Genomic DNA, 19,397 nt, shown 5'->3' on the forward strand with positions numbered 1-19,397 from the left:
AGATCATTATCCAAGGAAATATGTGTGCAAAAAAAATAGAGTGTGCTCCCTAAATTGCCACCCAGCCTGATTTTTCTCTTTGTGGCTCTGTGAGTTGCTACATTAAGTTGTTTGGACTCCCACTCTCTGATTCCCCTTTCCAAGGGAAGAATTACAACAGCAGTGGGCAGGCAAGTGACAACATTCACAATTTCCCCTGGTTTTTGAAAAATAGTACTTCCCTGTGTCAGCTCTGATAGATGGGTAGAAAGATGGAATATAATCAAAACGGAAAGAGCTAGAATCTCCAGAGATGCTTTCCTCTAAAAATTCCAAATAACTTTGTCAAGTACTCACTCCAAATGCCTCTGCCTAGCATTTTCAAACTGTGTTATAGTAACATTAAGGTCACAGATATAAATTTGCCTTTTCTGAGTCACCAAAGGAAGGATGGGACCAGCATTTGGTACAGAGTTAAGACTGGGGGAATTAGGTTGAAAGTTACAGTCATTCAGCTTGGTTACTGTCATACAGTGACCAGGGGCTTGAACCGAGGTATACCAAAAGCCCTACACTGAAACCAGTGCTGCCAAACTGCTTATTTGTAAATCAAAGTCCATTAGAAATTAAAAAAAAAAAGGAAACAGAATCATGAGCTGCAGCATGCAGTTTTTAAAAAAATCATCTGTAAAACTAGGTTGTTTTATTTTCAGGCCTGTGTATTTACTGCGACTATTGAACAGAAACAAAAGCAAAATAAGAAGACTCTCTAAAGTAAACTTAATCTGACAATTATTTCAATTGACTTGAATTTCTGATAGACTTGAACTTCTATTCAGTAAAGGTCAATAGTCAAATTGCAGAAGGAAGCCGTGTTGAATCCTAAAGGATTTAGAAGAGTAAAGGGAAATGGAAAGCCTAGTTTGCATTTCCAAATTTCATATATTTTCTAGAACCCATGAAATCTGTGGCCTGTGGGATAATTTATTAGCAATTGTTAGTTTGAAATGCATTTCTCTTAAGTTCCCGGGACCTTATTACCAAAGAAATACAGTAACTTAAAAACAGCCTCCTGTATCTCAAGCAAGACTGTTATTATCTGTTGCTATTTCAGAGAAGTCAATAGGCCAATAATACTTTTAAAAAATTATGTATTTCCTTAAAAATGACAACACTAATTCAAAAAGATACACGCACCCCAAATCTTCATAGCAGCACTATTTACAATATCCAAGACATGGAAGCAACCCAACTGTCCATCAACAGATGAATGGATAAAGAAGATGTAGTATATATTACATATACAATGGAGTACTACTCAGCCATAAAAAAGAATGGAATAATGCCATTTGCAGCAACACAGATGAACCTAGAGATTGTCATACTAAGTGAAGTAAGTCAGAACGAGAAAGACAAATACCATATGCTATCACTTATATGTGGAATCTAAAAACTAATACAAATGAATGTATATATAAAACAGAAACAGACTCACAGGTATAGAGAACAAACTAGTGTTTACCAGTGGGGAGAGGGAAGGGGGGATGGGCAAGATGGGGGCATGGGATTAAGAGGAATAAACTATGTATAAAGTAGATAAGCAACAAGGATATATTGTACGACACAGGGAAACATAGCTACTATCTTGTAATAACTTTTAATGGAGTATAATCTGTAAAAATACTGAATCACTACGTTGTACACCTGGGACTAACATAATATTCTAAATCAACTATACTTCAATTTAAAAGAGAAGAAAAAATATTTTCAGTTAGAAGTTATGTATGTTCCTTTAAGACTCTCCAGCTTGCCTTCTATTCCAACTCTGATCAGCCAATGGCAGACCTTTGTCAGTTGGACTGCTTACTACCCAGTACCTCCCGGACCTCCATCCTCAACAGGGTGCTACAAACAGCAGTTAACGCAACAGATTAAGAATGCTTAGGCAGATCCTTATGTTTTTTCAGAGCTCTTAAGGATAATCTGTGGCTAAGAGTTATCTGGTTTTCTTCTTCATAATTAAATGGCTTGTTTCTATTAACCCAAGATTTTAAAAGCCATTTGCAAATTTTAATTTCCATCAGAAGGACTTTTCTGTCACAGTCCTACATGTAAAGACAAGGCAATATTTAATTAAGAGTCCTCCTAGACAGTCATCTCTTTTTAAGGCCTGCTTTCTTTACCTTCTGCCTTGAAATTGCTTGCCGGTGTGGTAGACAAAGTAGATTTCCTCCCCCTTCTCTACCTGATGGCGATCTGCATTTCTACTGATTTCTATCCAGGTCATTCATTATTCACTCACTGAAGAGTATGTTATTAATGAGAAGCAGGTAGGAGTCATGCTGTCCTCCCCAGGTTTAAATGAATCTTTAAGATGGTACAATCAAGTGGATATGCAAAATAGGCCATTAATGCAACATTAAGTTTACAAATTTAAACACAAAATCAGGGACTGCAGAACTTTTAAAGTTTCTCATCATTTCTGCACTGGCAACGTGGGACATACTGAATATATAGCACAGCGTTAGGAAGACATGGAGTCACATTATTGAAAAATGACTGATGTTTGTAAGGGAGACTCCAAGATTAGCTACCAGACTTCTGGAATGCTGTAAACCATACCTACGTAGACTGGCTCAACCTCAATAAGTAAGTTTTCCAATGCCTTTGAACTTTCCTTCCCCAGGTTTGTGCCGCTTTGCCTACATTAGGAGCATGCCTTCCATCATGTAGGAGATAAATTCCTGGAAAAATCTGTGCCATAAATTAGATTCATTTTTGAAAAACAACTTTTATTTCTCTATCGATGCATGGGCTGTTTTATGTTTATTTCTGAAAGCCTGCCTCTTAGGTTTTTCTGACAAGTGGTTAATGATCTGTAAACACCAAAAGGCACTAGGGAGATCTCTGTTTTCCAGGAAAGAATATGTTTCTGATGTGAGGAATTACTATTTATTGCTTTAATCAGTCGTGAATTTTCTGGTATATGGATTACTTAAGGTAGGGTCTAGCTGTGTTTTGAATCCAAAGGTTTTGGAATAAAAGGGAAGCCTTAAAAGATAACAAATGGTTTTAGCTAGTCCTTGTTAATCTCTGGACTGGCAGAAGGGCAAGCCCAGTAACTGCCTGGGAAGACAAAAAAGCCAGTCCAAAGCGGTTCAAGGTGGGAGGTCCTGATATAATGCATAAGATGCTGCATCCCATCAGTGCCACTGGAAGAGGTATCCATGGTAACAGCAAGGGTCCTAGTGGAACGGAGTGGAAAAAGATCAGACACTAGCCTCACCAAAACTGATCTGGTCTTCATAAAAGAGAGAAATTACTCTTCAGCAAGGCGGGGAGGCTAGGGTTCTCTTTTCTGTAGCAATCGGGATCCACATTTCTATTTGGGAGATGACGGCACCCCAGAGGAGGTTAGAAAGAAGGAATGGTTCCTCTTACGTATTTGTTAGCATTGCAAATATCTGTGCTGGGAAAACTCTACCTACCTTGTTAACAGTTCCCCACACCAGCTTAACCCTGTATGAGTCTTATCAATGCCCACAGCTTGCACTCGATCAACTGCCTCTATAACCGATGCTGTGGATGAAGGCTGGGCAATCTGGCCTCGGGGCTGGAAGGCATTTCTCTCCTGCTTGGGAATTGGAACATTCCCACTACCACCCTGGTGCATCACACTTCTGTTTACCTAATACCCATAGCATGTAAAAATGGCAATGGCATTGTAGAATTAACAAAAGGAGGGAGGGAGGAAAGATCACAGCCATCTCACTTCTTTCTTTAAGGGCTAAGGAGCCAGCGTTTCAGTCTGGTTATAAATGTTTACTATACCACTCTTTTCTAGAAAGATAAGCTCTCACTAACCTTCCTTGGTAGATATACTAAAAGGATGGGTCCAGCTCAAATTCCCTCACCAATCACCTCCACTTACTCTCAGGAGGCGTCACCCTGCCATCCGGGTACTTGGGGCTGGCCACTCAACGAGTTTCCTACGTGGGGGAGGTTGAACCCCCGGTCTCCCTAATGCCTCCGTAAGAAATGAATGCAATTACATTGGTTGCCCAATGCCCAGTCCCAGCATTAGGGAATAGGGAGTGGTACATGAGAAAAGTTCTTCTGGCTGAAGGGCAGGATTTTCCTGACCCATGGTTTGTCTTTTCCCTCTGTACCAATTTTAGAATACATTCCTCTTCCTGATAGCATTTATGTCCTCTTCATTTTGAGCCGTTCCTGGTGGCCGGGTTCATGTCTACCCAGCTAAGTTGGTACCTTTGAGCCATGAGGCTCCCTGAAACCTCTGAAGAGTAGTAACACAGTACAGCTGCCTCATAATAAAAGGCATGGAAAAGGACCAAGAGGGAGGGAAGCGAGGGGTGATGTTATACTAGGAGAGAGCTTTGGCTAATGTCCAAGAGCTCAAAGCTCTCGTTGTAATTTCTCATTCTGCCCCTTCTCATTTTAAAAGGACATTTCTCTTGCCCATAGCTTCCAACTATATGTATATATATGTGTACATGTATATATATATATATACACTTGAAATATAGTTGATTTACAGTGTTATGTTAGTTTCAGGTGTACAGCACAGTGATTCAATTTTATATATATATATATATAAATAAATATATATATATAATATTCTTTACATATATAATAGTCTTTTTTAGATTCTTTTCCCTTATAGGTTATTACAAAACATTGAGTATAGTTCCCTGTGCTATACAGTAGGACCTTGTTGGTTATATATTTTATACATGGTAGTGTGTATATGTTAATCCCAAACTCCTAATTTATTCCTCCCCCCCTTTCCCCTTTTGTAACCATATGTTTTTCTATGTCTTTGGGTCTCTTTCTGTTTTGTAAATAAGTTCTTTTGTATTATTTCTTTAGATTCCACATATAAGTGATATAATATTTGTCTTTCTCTGTCTGGCTGACTTCACTTAGTATGATATCTCTAGGTCCATCCATGTTGTTGCAAATGGCATTATTTCATTCTTTTTTATTGGCTAAGTAGTATTGTACTGTATGTCTGTACCACATCTTCCTTATCCATTCATCTGTAGATGGACATGTAGGTTGTTTCCACGTCTTGGCTATTGTAAATACCAGCCATATTTTAATACTTGAACTTCCCCATGTGAAGCCCACCTCTTCTGTATGTCTACCTAACTGTCCTTTAGACCGGGGAATTTTGAAGCTTGGGATTCCTGGAAGCCTCTGTAAAAACACTGAAACCGCAGTCCTGGCCACCTGAGACCCTGCAGGTCAAATGGGGGAAAGTTAGAAGAAGGGCTGGTAGGACAGCTTCTGTCACGTTGGCAGATTTCAAGCTCCTGAGCAATCTTTGCCTTCCGTCCTATTGTTTTCTTTCTCCTTATGAAATTTTCTGTGCCCCTGCTTCTTTCCAGGTTCTATTGCCTTTGTTTTTCCATGCCGACTAGCACCTAGGGATGTTCACCTAAATTCTTCCAGGTAGGGACATTTGAGGCAAGAGGTTCTCTGAAGCCTCTGTAAAAGCATTAATGCAGCAGCCCTGACCACCCAAGACCCAGCAAGTAAAAGAAGGAAAGAGAAAGGGAGGCAAGGGCAGTTAAAGGAAATTAGGAGAGAGCTTGTCTCTAAAGGGTAGGAGTTTCCAGCTCCTAGTCTAGTACTTCTGTCCCATTTTTTTCCTAAGAAATTCTTCTTAACAACAACCTAGGACATCCTGATTGGAAATCTCCACTGATAACCAACACTTGGACCTGGCCACTTCCAGTCCTATAGGATGGGAAGTTTGAATCGTGTGGCTTGCTGAAGGGTCCCTAAAGACATTAACCCAACAGTCCTGGTCACCCAGGCCCCATCCTATAGATGAGGAATGGAAAAGGAATGGTGTCATATGGATTATAGGAAAAAAATTAGGTCAAAATTGTAAACACTTCAAGGCATCTGGGTATTATTCCCCTGCAGTCTCATTTCACTCTCACTTTTAATTTTCTTCTTTTTTTTCATGGAAAGGCATTTTATTTTAAATATAGCAGTGTGTACCGCTTTCAGTTTTCTTGGACTTTTATTGACCCTAGTCTCCAGCCCGATACCATTACTTGAGCTTCCCTGCACTTGGGGCACCCTCAATTCTCAGTGCCAGCTCAACCTCAGATTCCAGCCCCCGAAACAGTCATCTCCCATTGGTCCCTGTTGATCAGAGGAAGGTTTTCCCTTTCTCTCCCACCCCAACAGGAACACTCAGAGGAGGAGGCTACAACTCAGCCATCAGCTGTGACCATCCTCAAGATACTTCTGCTCAGACTTCCCTCTGTCCCACAGGCCTAGCCTCTAGCCTCTTCCCTGCATCTTTCACATAGGATTAATAGAAAGAAAAAAAAGCAAATCCAAATCGTCAAAGCAGAAATCCTCTGATACGTTGTATTGTCAAACGCTCTTCAAAGAGTGGCTCTTAGTCATCTGTGTTGCAATCACTTGGGGGTGCTCGTTTAAAAATGCACGTTAATGGAACCTATGGAATGAGCACCTTGGAGGGGGAGGTGTGAGAACCAATAATCTGTGTTTTAAAATAGCTCCCCAAATGATTTTCTCTGCAACCAGTGGTGGAAGACACTGGTCTAGTGTAGTCATTCATCAGATTATTGAGTTCCCAACTGAACATCTCCGACAAGTGGCCATTTGCCTATTCCTGGCCTATAGCCCTTCAAAGATGAACAGCTCACTATCTATGGAGACAGCCCAATCTATTTTTGTATTCCTTTATTAGAATGTTCTTTTTACAATGAGCTAAAATCTCTATCCCTGTAATAGCCACTCTTTGATTTTGGTTCTATCCCTTAGGGCCCCACAGAAGAAGTACAATTCATCTTCAAAGTTTCTACCCTTCAAATATTTGAAGATAATCCTAATATATCCTACTCCTGCATATTTTCTTCAGGCTAAATAGTCTCAATTCTTGTGATAGGGGAAACAATCTTGTAAAAAAGTGTAGACCAGTCCCCATAGGTCAGCTCTTTGGGCAATTCCAGATAGAAATGTTTTAAGACAAGACCAGTAGAGAACTATGAGAAGCCATGTTTTTCCTCTTGATGTCAACTCTAAAAATCTGGAGGTGTCCCTTACCTTTAACAACTTTCTATGGATCCATTTTGCATGAATTTATCCAAGCTTCCTTGAATTCATTTATATTTCTCCTCAGTCATTGACCATGCTATTCTCAACCTTCTTGTTTGTACAATTGGCTGAAACCCCAGGCCAAGAAAATAAAGCAAAAGTGTTCTTCAGGATCTTGCCAGTTTACTCCCTGGTACTTTCATATATAATAAACTTTAATTATTTGCTAATCACAATTACCCAAGTTGTGGGGCGTGTGCATGTGTGCACCTGCGTGTGTGCGTGTGTGTGTGTGTGTGACTGGAGGAAAGGGACAAGATACAAATATTTTGAAACCAAACTTCAAAATTTTGTGTAAAGGAGCTTTAATATGATTATCTTCATGATTATCCTATTAATACTACCACATCAGGAAAGGGGCTGTTTATTTTAGATGAAATAATGTCTAATATCATGGGGTTGTTTTTAAAGATGAAAGCTTCTTACAGTTCAATTTGATATTATTTGCCAAAGCATAGATGGATTTTGCTTTTCAATACTGGTTCCTCAAACTCATTTAAAAGAAGTAAAGTATTCTTCAGAGAAAGCAAGGTGTTCTTTTTAATGAACCCCATCTTCACGTGTGAGATGTGAATTATGAAACTAGAAATAAGACAGTGCTCAGAGCACCCTGGCCTTAAGCGGTGATTTCCAATTTACCCTTGGCAGTCTATTGATTTCTACTATGATACTATTGTTTCAAGGCAATAATTTTTTCTTGGAAACTGTTTTTTTTTCATCCTAAACTCCCACCCCACCCCAAACACATATACATACACTATTTTGTGCAAACAAATCTTAGTGTGAACACTAGAGAGAACTAACAGTTCTTCAGTCAGTAGTGGCCACAGTTTAACATGATATAAAGTCATGGTCTGTCTTGTTGTTTTGGTCACAAATACATTCTTACATATCCTTTGAACTATTTTTGAATTCTATTTTCTCTCCAGATATTTTTAAGATGCCCCCTTTTCCAGAAACCTTTTCTGACTAAGTCCCCTGACTCCTTTATTATCTGCATACTGAACTCAGGGGTTTGGATGGCATCTCCTGTTCATTCCCAGAGTGTCTAGGACAGAGTTCTTTACCCAGTGAGTTGGGAAAATCAATGTTACTATATGATACCAGAAATAGTCTGTAATCCAGACCACAGACTCATGGCAATTAAACTGAGAGTGAAATAAATCAGGCTGTGATCACATAAGAATTTTGATAAAAGTAGGAAGTAAGAATCAGTTCCGGAATGCAGGTTCCTCTAAGCATAGCAGCTAATTACTTTCAGGAAGTTCTTCATTTAGGGCACCAGAGAGTGTACAGATAGGAGATCAGTTTTGGGGATAACATACAAATACCTACAATCAGAACTGGAAAGAAATGCCATAGATCATCTCTATCCAAATCCCTCCCTTCAGACAGGTAACATTCTAAACCATTTAGAACAGGAGGGTGATGGGTTTCATTCTACCATCCATCACCTGCATTCTAGTGCAATCTTGCTGGGGCATCAGAATTGTAGCCCAAGCACAGAAAGAGGAAGCATGCTCCTCTAAGATTTTGCTACAAGCTGAAATCACTAGCTAAAATATCCAGGGCCCTCTGTACATATGTGTGGTGTGCAGTATAGACAGGAATTTAGGTCTTTTTCAACACATACATACATAGCATACCTCCCTCTCAACTTCAGTCATGTATCAAGATAAAACTTTGTGATATTAACTAAAGTTCTGTCCCCAATACCAGGTACCCAGTGATCTTCTTTCTATTGGGATGGGGGCATCAATGGCCTAAGAGAGGATTAGGAAGAAAATATCAATGGAACAGAAAATGCCCTCACCTTTGCTTTCCAAACAGACTTTCAGAAACTTACAGCAGAAAATAATAGAGCTGGCATATGATCCAGCAATTCCATTCCTAGGTATATACCAAAAGGAATTAAAAGCAGGGATTTGAACAGATGTTTGTACATCAGTGTTCATTGCAGCATTATTTACAATAGCCAAAAGGTGTAAACAACCCAAGTGTCCATTAAAAGACGAACGGATGAGCAGCCGCATAGCACAGGGAGATCAGCTGGGTGCTTTGTGACCACCTAGAGGGGTGGGATAGGGAGGGTGGGAGGGAGACGCAAGAGGGAGGAGATATGGGGATATATGTATACGTATAGCTGATTCACTTTGTTATACAGCAGAAACTAACACAACATAGTAAAGCAATTATACTCCAATAAAGATATTAAAAAAAGATGAATGGATAATCAAAATGTGGTATAGATAGATAAATTCAGCGATAAAAAGGAATGAAGTTCTGACACATGCTATAACATGGACGAACCCTGAAGACATTGTGCTAAGTGAAATAAGCCAGACACAAAAAGACAAATATTGTGTGATTCCATACAGATTCATAGAAATGGAAAGTAGAATAGTGGTTACTAGGGGCCGAGGGAGTGGGGGAATGGGAAGTTGTAGGGGAATGGGAAGTTATTGACTAAAGGTTACAGAGTTTCTGTTTGAGGTGATGAAAATGTTTTGGAAATAGACAGTGGGGATGGTTGCACAACATTGTAACTGTAATCAGTGCCACTGAACTGCATACTTAAAAATGGTTAAAATGGCAAATTTTATGTTATATATATTTTATTATAATTTTTAAACAATAATGTAACATACCAAAATTCATTGAACAGTACATTTTAAATGGGTGAATTGAATCTTAATTAAACTGTTTTTAAGAAGTCATAGCAGAGACAACACTACCTTGAAAGCCAAGTTTTAAATTAGTAAGAACCAAGCTTTCTGATAAAAAAGAAAGGTTTTTGAGTTTCCAAATTCTAATTCCCTTTAGAGGGAAATACGAAGTTTCTGCCATACTCAATAAATTGGAAAGCAGATGGATAAAGAGCCAGACTAACTACCCTAGGAGGCCAGATAAGAGCTGAGGCAGAGAGGAGTACAAGAGAAGTCAGACTGGGCTATACGGCTCTGAGAAAGGTCTCTGTGCCCTGCCCCCCATCTCCCACCCCCCACCCCAGCTCTCCAAAAGGGGGAGGGAGGATGGGACTCCCAGGGCAGAAGTAACGAGGCCTTACTTCCCGGGGTGTAGCATAGGGATGATAAATTGAAGAGAACAGCCCATGTCTAGCTTGGTGCTGGTATCGTAGAATAGCAATGGTTACATGAGATCTATGAGATCTCTAGGAGGAAGGTGCTGTCCTAGACTGGTGGAAGGAGAGAAGGAGACTATTCCAATAGCCCTATAACAGTGCAAGGGGTGGGGAGAGAGAGAGAGAGAGAGAGAGAGGGAGAGGGAGAGAGGGAGAGGGAGAGGGAGAGAGGGAGGGAGGGAGAGAGAGAGGGAGAGGGGGAGAGAGAGAGAGAGGGAGAGAGAGAGAGAGAGAGAGAGAGAGAGAGAGATCACGAGCTGAAATAAGTGCAGGGTTAGTTGGTCTGCAGAGGTCTTGTGGCCTGGATGAGGGGATGACGCAGCAAATGTCAGTGTGGAGGGGAAAGACTACTTGACATCCAAACTGGGTGGTGCAGCCCAATGGATGCCTGGAAATGATACTGATGATCTGGGGTTAGATGGCTGCCCCTGATGCCTGATACATTTTCACATGGCTACCTCTTATCCTGTAAAGTCCCTGCAACTTGGATATTATCCCAGGGAAGAGGGAGTGAAAAATCCTGAAATGACTAGGAAATCACTAAACTTGCCTGAATTTATCTGGGTGTATCTTTTCTGCCATGTGGCAAAAATGAGGTACCAGTAACAGGAGTATAAAGAAAGTTATGGTTTTGCAAAATGGAGTTAGTTAGTCATCTGTGAAAATCTACCTCTACCATAAATCGTCTTCTAAGAAGACGGCAATAAGACACAGTGAAGGCATGAATCATTAGGGGCTTCTGGACTTCTAAAATTTTTTGATGATTAACCTTAAGACTTCTTATTTTCTTACTTGGCAGAATTCCCTAACCAGCCCTAGTGTAAGTGTACCTTTTCAGCCCTTGTTATTACAGTTTACTTTGTTACTATAGTTTGCAGTTTACAGTTACTACAAGTATCCTTGAATCATTTAACGAATGTAGGACTTACAGATTTCATTAGTGACCACTGAAAAGGAAGGCCAAAAATCTGAGCCCTTCCACTTTGCTCACAAATGTTATCTAATTCATCAGCAAATTCTGTGACTCTCTCTCCAAAATATATCCTAAACCTGACCACTTTATACAATCTCCATCACTATAACTCTAGCATGTAATTCCAATCTTTAGTCACCCAGGTTGTCTTCCTGTCCCTTAAACATGCCAGGATTGTTTCTGCCCCAGGACCTTTGCACTTCTTATTCGTTCTGTTTAGAATACTCTTCCACCATATTTTCACATGGCTAACTCTTATTCAGGTCTTTAATTAAATATTACCTCCTTAAAGAGACTTTACCTGAACCCCTCCTTCCCAAGCTCCCAGTTAAAACAGTCCTAAGTCCTTCTCTATCATAATACATAGAGCACTTATTGGTGCCTGAAATTATTTTATGCATCTATTTGTTTACATGCTTACTGTTTCTCTCCTTCCAACAGAATGTGAGCTCCTTGAAGGTAGGGATTCGTTCATGTTTCCCCTACTGTATCCCAGCTGCCTAACTTGGTATTGTAGACACTGAATATTTCTTTATTCACTGGTTAAAAATGTAGAAGATGTTGAAGACTGGAATGAACCTGACCAGAGGCATTTGCTACTGCCTTTTTGAAAAAAAAAATTCACATCAAGGTTTTGTTTTTGTGAGTTTCCTTCTCCTTTCAAAAGCAGAGTGCAAGCAAGCATTCTAGTGAATTGAATGCTGTTGTGAGTTGAGTTTCAGTAAGTTGAAATTTTAGTTGGTCCTTATGGTCAACAATTTAGGCTTCTCATGGTGATGGAAGGGAATTGTAAATAATCAACCTGCTCAGGCTTGCCAGGTGAACTCAAGGAAAGTCTAATTGAACAGATGAGTCCCTGTCCTCTGATTGCAAGGCTATTAGGTGATTTGACTTTGTCAGACAAGAAAAGAAAGTGAGGTCCTGAGATGAGTTCCTCTAGGGAAGAGAGTTTCAGAATTGTCACAAAAATCTGGGAGTTCTGTGTGATGTTAATTATCCTGGTGTGGTCTGAGAAAGTTGGCAGCCTCAAAGATAACAAAGACTTAACCCCCTTAGGCTTTCTGAGCTGTGAAATGCTCTCATAAGCAAGTAGGTTACCTGGGAAGACTAACGGAGACAGGCTAATGAAGTCCATATGGTTGGTTACTTTGGGCAGATGGTCTGCATGCCACCTTGAAAGCACCTGAAGTTTCTAGGTGGTCTTTAAGGGCAGCTTTAAATTGTGCATGGTGAAGTTGTCGAATCTGCAGACCACAAAGGAATGGCTAAAGATGGACTAAGAGATGAAGTCAGTAGTCATATATATATATATATATATATATATATATATATATATATATGTTTTTTTGTTTTGCGGTACGCGGGCCTCTCACTGTTGTGGCCTCTCCCGTGGCAGAGCACAGGCTCCGGACGTGCAGGCTCAGCGGCCATGGCTCACGGGCCCAGCCGCTCCGCGACATGTGGGATCTTCCCGGACCAGGGCACGAACCCGTGTCCCCTGCATCGGCAGGCGGACTCTCAACCACTGCGCCACCAGGGAAGCCCTAGTAGTCATATTTTATAATAGGGGTAGGAATGGGATCAGGAGGAGGGGGGAAGGATATAAATGAGCTTTCTCTCTCCTCCCAAAGCCAGAAAAAAACCCCACCTCTCTTCCATTGAGCAAGCAGAGATTATTTTCTTTTATTTTTGAGAAATACCCCTCCCTCATGTCTCCACAGAGCCTTATTTGGACAGTCTCCATGCTTCAATTGCTCTATTGCTGGGCCCTTTTCTTAAAAGTCTCCTGGGATTTGTAGAACCCTTCATAGCGTTAAAGAGATTTTTCTGATATTCTAACTAAACCCATAAGGAAGATAGAGCAGGGAATATTTCCCTTGATAGATGAGGAAACTGAGACCAAATGACCCTTACCCAAAGAAAAACAAGAAAGGCATCAGTGGGTGTGGATTGCTGCATTTGTGGCATTCACTCTAGTTTTATGGACGCCTTCCTTTTCTTTGCCTTCTTATCTTGGGTCCTTTTGAGATTGTCAGGGCCTGGAAAAATGTCATTTAACAATGTGTATAGGTTTCCTTTTCTAATTGATCCATCAAGGGGAATAAAAACAAAGATCAACCAGGAGATGATACAGATGCCTTAACATGCGCTGTCCTAGAGGCTTGATTCGTGCATAGGACCCCATGTTTCTGTGAACACTCACACCAGAAAGGCACTGAGATGCAATGGGAAGAGGACCCAATCTGGACTCAGAATTCTAGCTTGTCCCCTCTGAGCTGAGCGACTTTCGACTTTCAGCAGGTCACAAGGTCATCTTGCCTCAGGTGTTTCCTCTCTGAAGGAGGTGTAATAATACCTGTTCTGGTTGCGTGGCAGGATTGTCGTGTGAATAGAGTATGGTAATGTATGTGAATATGTGTTGAAAATCTAGCCCACTAGATTGTGAGCTCCTAGGGGGTAGAGGCCATTTCTGTTTTATTCATCACTTAGCTGACCTTCCTCCTGGGGTTACAGAGGATCATTAACCCTACTCTTGTTCACCGAGAAGCATACCCAGAGACTGGCACATGCTGGGAAGTCGCTCCATAGAAATAAACACCATCAGCTACCCCGGAGGGATGATCGTCTAGTTCTCTGAGATGCCTATATTTTAAGTCAATCTGTTCCCCCAGATAACCTCCAAATATGGCGAAGAAACCTAAGTATTTTCATGTGATTTGGCAAAAGGCAGAAATTTAATTTCGTTTATGGAGATGGCTCTGCAGTGCTTAGCCTGGAGTTTGGCATATAGTAGGCACCTAAAAAGAGTTACTGAAAGAGTGATGAATAAGTAATAGAATCTAGGGCATTGTTATTAGCCTGTCTTTGTTGCCACATTTCCTCCATTCTCTCGGAGACAGACAGTGTTGTGTGCATTAGTTGTCAGGTCAACCTCTACTCCCTTGGTGAGTGTCCTTTCCACCCAGCTTGAGACTTGCCTGCAAGGAAGACCCAGGAAACCACAGATCCCTGACAGCTGAGGGATGGGAAAGGCTGACAGCTGTCTGAATGTACCATGTGGCCAGGCCTCAGCATCCTCACATCGTACCTGCTGCTCCACCTCCAGTCTTAACCTGGAGGTCTATGAGCCTTGCTGTGTTATGTATTATATGACATAGGAAAATAAGAGTTTTGGGGGGGGATAAGGCGGCATCAAAAGGACTATGTAAATAATTAAAAAACAATTTCTTTTTAAAAATTGTTAAGTAATACATACAATAAATGTCTCTGACCTACCATTCCTTGGTATCAACTCATCTCCTGTTGCTGCTGTTATGTGTTCCCTAGTGTGTAGTTGGCTGTGTCCGCAAGCATTCGGTCACATCCTGTATGTCTTCAAACTAATTAAATGTGGTTGCAGTTGTCCGGGTACAGTATCAAGCTCTCAAATTCTTCATGGTACTTGCCGAGAAAATTTTTAACAAAAGAATTTTTACATTTTGATGTGTTTCCTACGGTGAGGAGATGGGTAGGGTTAAGGGAGGTCTGTTGTGGTAAAGCTTAAAGATTAATGGTTAGTTTTCTTAATCATGTCCAAATGTCACCATACCTAGCATAGGGGAATTTGTGGAGAGATTGTTCTTCTTTCCCCATAAAGTTCAAAAGCCCTATAATAAATAACCAATAAATGTTGAAATGTGGACTCTGATTGAAAATGTGTTTGTGTGTGTGTGTGTGTGTGTGTGAGTGTGTGTGTGTGTGTGAGAGAGAGAGAGAGATTCAGAATGTATAAGGAGAATCTACATACTCTTGGGGACTACTTCCCCAAAAAATAATTTTTTTTGAAATACAGGGCTCTTCTTTATGCTGCCTGCATTTCAAAAAAATTTAAAAGTTAAAGTAAGCGATGACAACAGTAACAGTGTTGAGATAAAACATTCTTCATGAGTAATTCAACTGTGCTTCTTATGGCTTAGAATGTCTGCAACTCAGAAGACAGGGCAGTTCCCTTGGTGGTCTCCAGATAAAGTTCAGTTTTTCTGTCCTACCTGGGGTGCTGGGGCAAGGCACGTCTCTCCCCATTCCATTCCATTTATATTTATTTTCTTAAAGGGGTTTAAATTAGCATTAACACTTCAGTTTAAAAAGCAACATCCTTTTATACCCTGAACTATCTTCAGTGGGGATATGGCCAAGTATCTGGAAAAGAATTCACTTCGTTATAAAGCAGAAACTAACACACCATTGTAAAGCAATTATACTCCAATAAAAACATTAAAAAAAAAGAGTCAAGCATCATAGTGGTCTTCTAATATTTCTAGGGGTTTGAAGGCAGAGAGAATTTTGGAATTGCTTTTTCTCCCAGATCTACTTTTTAACCTGAACCTGCATCAGGTTAAAATTTCAAAACCTAGTGGAGAATGATTGTTTCGGTGTAGCTTTCCAAATCATAGTGGCATTTCTCTGGGCAATGACAATGAAGCTGTCGACTTGTTTTTTAGCATGGGTGCCTCCACCTCTGGTTGGGACATTTAGTTTTGGAGCTGCTGTCTAAGGAAATCAGTTTTCAAGTCAAGAGGGTTGTAATATTTCAGATGTCTCTTCCAGCTGCATGCATTTTGTTTGGTCCCTCCCTGCCTTTCCTGATGGAACAGGTCCCTCTGTGCCAGTGACTTTATGTGATTGTAAGATAGCAGCCGAGGATAGTTCAGAAAATGAGAGAAAAGAATCATTTAAAGATGTCATCATTTTAATGGCAGCCTTACCCAGGACAAGTTAAAACGTCTGCAGGGCAATTAGAAAGGAATTTTCTTTTATTTAATTTTCTCTAGAGGGCTGGCCCCGGGGCTGTTTTATGGTGTTACTAACTTGGTCCCTGTGGTTTTAATATGGAGTGAGAATGGGAAGAAATGAGCTCATGTTATGTTTGTAAATGTTGCATGTGATCCTGTTTTATCCTCTAAAGTTCAGAAGGCATGCCATCAGGGGTCCTCGATTTTTTTTTTTTTTTTTTGGCATGTGGAGGAGTTACTGCTCTTAAAATAGCCTTGAGATCTTGGAGGACTGAGAGGAAAGTGACATGCTGTGGCGGTTACATCCCTGAGTAGGAGACGATGTGTTCTTGCTGGCTGCCTTCTCTGATTTATGGGGTTCAAGGAGGGGTAAAGTAGAGGATTTTGAGAGGACAGATGGCTTGGAGACCAATTGATTGGGCCCCTCTGTATTATATGAATACCAAGCATTCCCTTTGTTGGGTTTACAGAACATTTTTCAGTACAAGCAGGCTAGGAGCTGCCTGTCCTATACTGCTCAGTTCCACTCTTAGATCATCAACTTTTTTGTGCTGTCCTAAAGAACTTCTCCAGAGTCCTTACTGCTGTCGCTAGCAACCAATTGAGGAAAAAGAAAAGTGGCGTGCGGGAATTAGAAAATGATTTGCGCTTCTTTATACCTAGAAATATCTGGCTCCTTTTCGAATCAGATTTTCAGAACAGTTCCATTTCCATACGAATTACTCATTGGCTGTAAAGGTCACTAGGAATTGCTGAGCATTGGAAACCGCAAACCAGTTAGAATGTGGCAATAGCTTTGCTCAGAATTGAATGTTGATTCAAGTTGGCTCTGGTAATAAGATTCTCTTTAATGAAACCATCATTGAATGGATTAATAGATGCTTTCCTAGTTTTTGAGAAAGATACAATATATGTGGGGGATGTGGTCTGGGCATGGGGACATTGACTACTTGGTCACAATTTCAAGCCTTTGTGTTAGTAAATCTTCCCAGAGAGCCTCCTTTGCCTGCAATATGGATGAATGGCCTTTGAAAGCTTAATGGGAATTGATGCCACCTATCGATTACCATTTAAAGCACACCTTCCTAATTTCTAATCATCGCTGAAGGAAATATGCTTTCTGGTGGAACAAGTATCCCTAATTGGAGGGTCCAAGTCTGGTGTCTTGATAGCTTAAGGGGTCCTTCTAGCAACTTGGTGCCTATTGGGTTGGTGAACGTAAGCTCTGCTGAAGGTTGATACTAAACCAGATTTCCGTGGAGCTGATTATGTGCTGAATACTCAGCGGATGGAAATCCCTGGCTTTCTGCCCTGAAATGTGTGAGTGATTTCATGAGGGCAGGGGATTATTCCCAGATAAGCTTCTGGAACTGCCAACGTAGTGAGGGTCAAGGCCAGGTTAGTTCCAGAGGATCTTCATATCATTTTGATGCTTCTAGTACTAGGCCCCTGTCCCTGGTTGGAGATTATGAACTGCTCGATAAATAGTGGTAGAGGTGAGATAGGGATATCCTGAGCCAATGAGATTTCTGGAAAGGGTCTCAGAATTAACCCTTTCTCCTTCAGGGAATGAAAACAGTTTTTAGTTAATTGCTATAATTTCAAGAAAAACACACTCCTCCTGCTTTCCCATGAAACAACTGGACAAATCCCATGATGATACATATAGAAATATATTTCTTACTGATTTCTTAAAGCAAGCTGGTTTAGAACCAGCGTTTGTTTACTGTGGATCTTTGAGGAAAAGTCAGTAATTATACCTGCCATCCGATAATTTGATTATTGGTTGGAGAGAATGACTAAACTTTTCTTCTCTACCTACTACACAAGTGGCTTCTGGATCACTGCTACAACCAGTTACATGGGTTACAGTAGCAGGCAGTGGTATGGATAGAATGGGTCCATTTTCTCACTGAAACCACCATATTTTCCTGGTTGGGACAACTGAAAAATCACGTGAGTTCTTAAACACTCCATTGGTAGCCTTTCTTATAGACCAGTTGCTACAGAACAAAGATATTGGTATTTTACGTAAAAGTGGTTTTGTTCATCATATTATCCTTCTATAATATTCTCCTTCGATCTTCTTTCTTCTTTCTCCTTGACAGTACTTACACTTTACTAACTTTTGCTAGTGAACAACTTGCTGTTTCCCCACCAAGATTTGGCCTATGTGCGGGTAGTGAGGGGGAAATAAATCTACTCAAGAAATTAAAACAGGGCTTCCCTGGTGGCACAGTGGTTGAGAGTCCACCTGCCGATGCAGGGGACACGGGTTCGTGCCCCGGTCCGGGAGGATCCCACATGCCGCGGAGCGGCTGGGCCCGTGAGCCATGGCCGCTGAGCCCGCGCGTCCGGAGCCTGTGCTCCGCAACGGGAGAGGCCACAACAGTGAGAGGCCCGCGTACCACAAAAAAAAAAAAAAAAAAGAAAAGAAAAAACAATTACCAGCTTCCCAGAAAATTGAATTATCAGCATGTACATGAATACTTGAAACAACTGTAATACATTTCAATAGAAAACCAATGTCTAAAATAGGATATGTAATTTTATAGTTCATCACTCCTCAGATTCTTAGAGTCAATTACCTAACTTCTGTGAACTGCTGAGACGTAAAATCACTGCTTTTGTAAAAGCTAAAAAGGAGAATAGATATTATTTAGTTCAATCCCCTCATTATTCAAGTAAGGGGACCAAGGCCGACAGAAGTTAAATGACTTGCCCAAGGACAAACGATCACTTTGTGGTAGGGTTGGGATTCAAACCTGTGAGTTCAAACTCAGTGCTCTTGACATGCCCCCTGTGATGTCGCGCAGGAGTCTTAGTTCTAAAGGACAATGAATTAGGTCACCAACCAAGTAGCTCTGTATTTAAGATGCTCTGCTTTGATAACATTCCCACCATTTCCCGATCCTCCCTTAAAACACTGTGAATCTGCCTTTGTGAGCAGATGATCAAATAAAATCCAGCAGGCCCAATTAACTGTAAAGCACTTACTCTGAAAAATTCTTTTGTTGAGCCGGAGTCCAGGGTCCCATATGCAATTTCAGTCTGCTTAGCTAAGTCTTCAGCACTCTCTATGGGAGAAACCATCCTCTCCACAGTCAGGAAAGCAGCGAGATTGGCCGTATAGGAAGAAATTATGATCAGGGTGAAGAACCACCAAACCCCTCCAACAATGCGCCCGGAGAGTGATCTACAAAACAAAGACCAATCCAGACCCAGAGGGGCCGGATTTCAGTTTAAGAAATCCTTATCTTTACTTTTGGAAAGAGGAATGGTTTCAGTGTAGCTGATGAAAGAGGGAAGTAAATGATGTCAGGGAATTAACACATCAAACAAAAGTGACATGTTGACAGTATCACCA

The 19,397-nt window shown here is 40.8% G+C and overlaps 1 protein-coding gene across 6 annotated transcripts in view; it reads right to left on the reverse strand.

Moving 5' to 3' along the window:
- GRIA3 (glutamate ionotropic receptor AMPA type subunit 3) overlaps positions 1-19,397 on the reverse strand; it is a 291,809-nt gene that overhangs the window by 40,701 nt on the left and 231,711 nt on the right. For all 6 annotated transcript variants that reach the window (XR_010940002.1, XM_067723332.1, XM_067723331.1 and 3 more), the window contains one exon: positions 19,028-19,226. Coding sequence is in view for 5 of the 6 variants with exons in the window: in XM_067723332.1 (XP_067579433.1) it covers positions 19,028-19,226 (199 nt within the window). In the remaining variant the exon portion in view is untranslated. The remainder of the gene's footprint in view (positions 1-19,027; positions 19,227-19,397) is intronic.

The sequence above is a fragment of the Pseudorca crassidens genome, chromosome X (assembly GCF_039906515.1).
Source record: "Pseudorca crassidens isolate mPseCra1 chromosome X, mPseCra1.hap1, whole genome shotgun sequence".
Taxonomy (NCBI): domain Eukaryota; kingdom Metazoa; phylum Chordata; class Mammalia; order Artiodactyla; family Delphinidae; genus Pseudorca; species Pseudorca crassidens.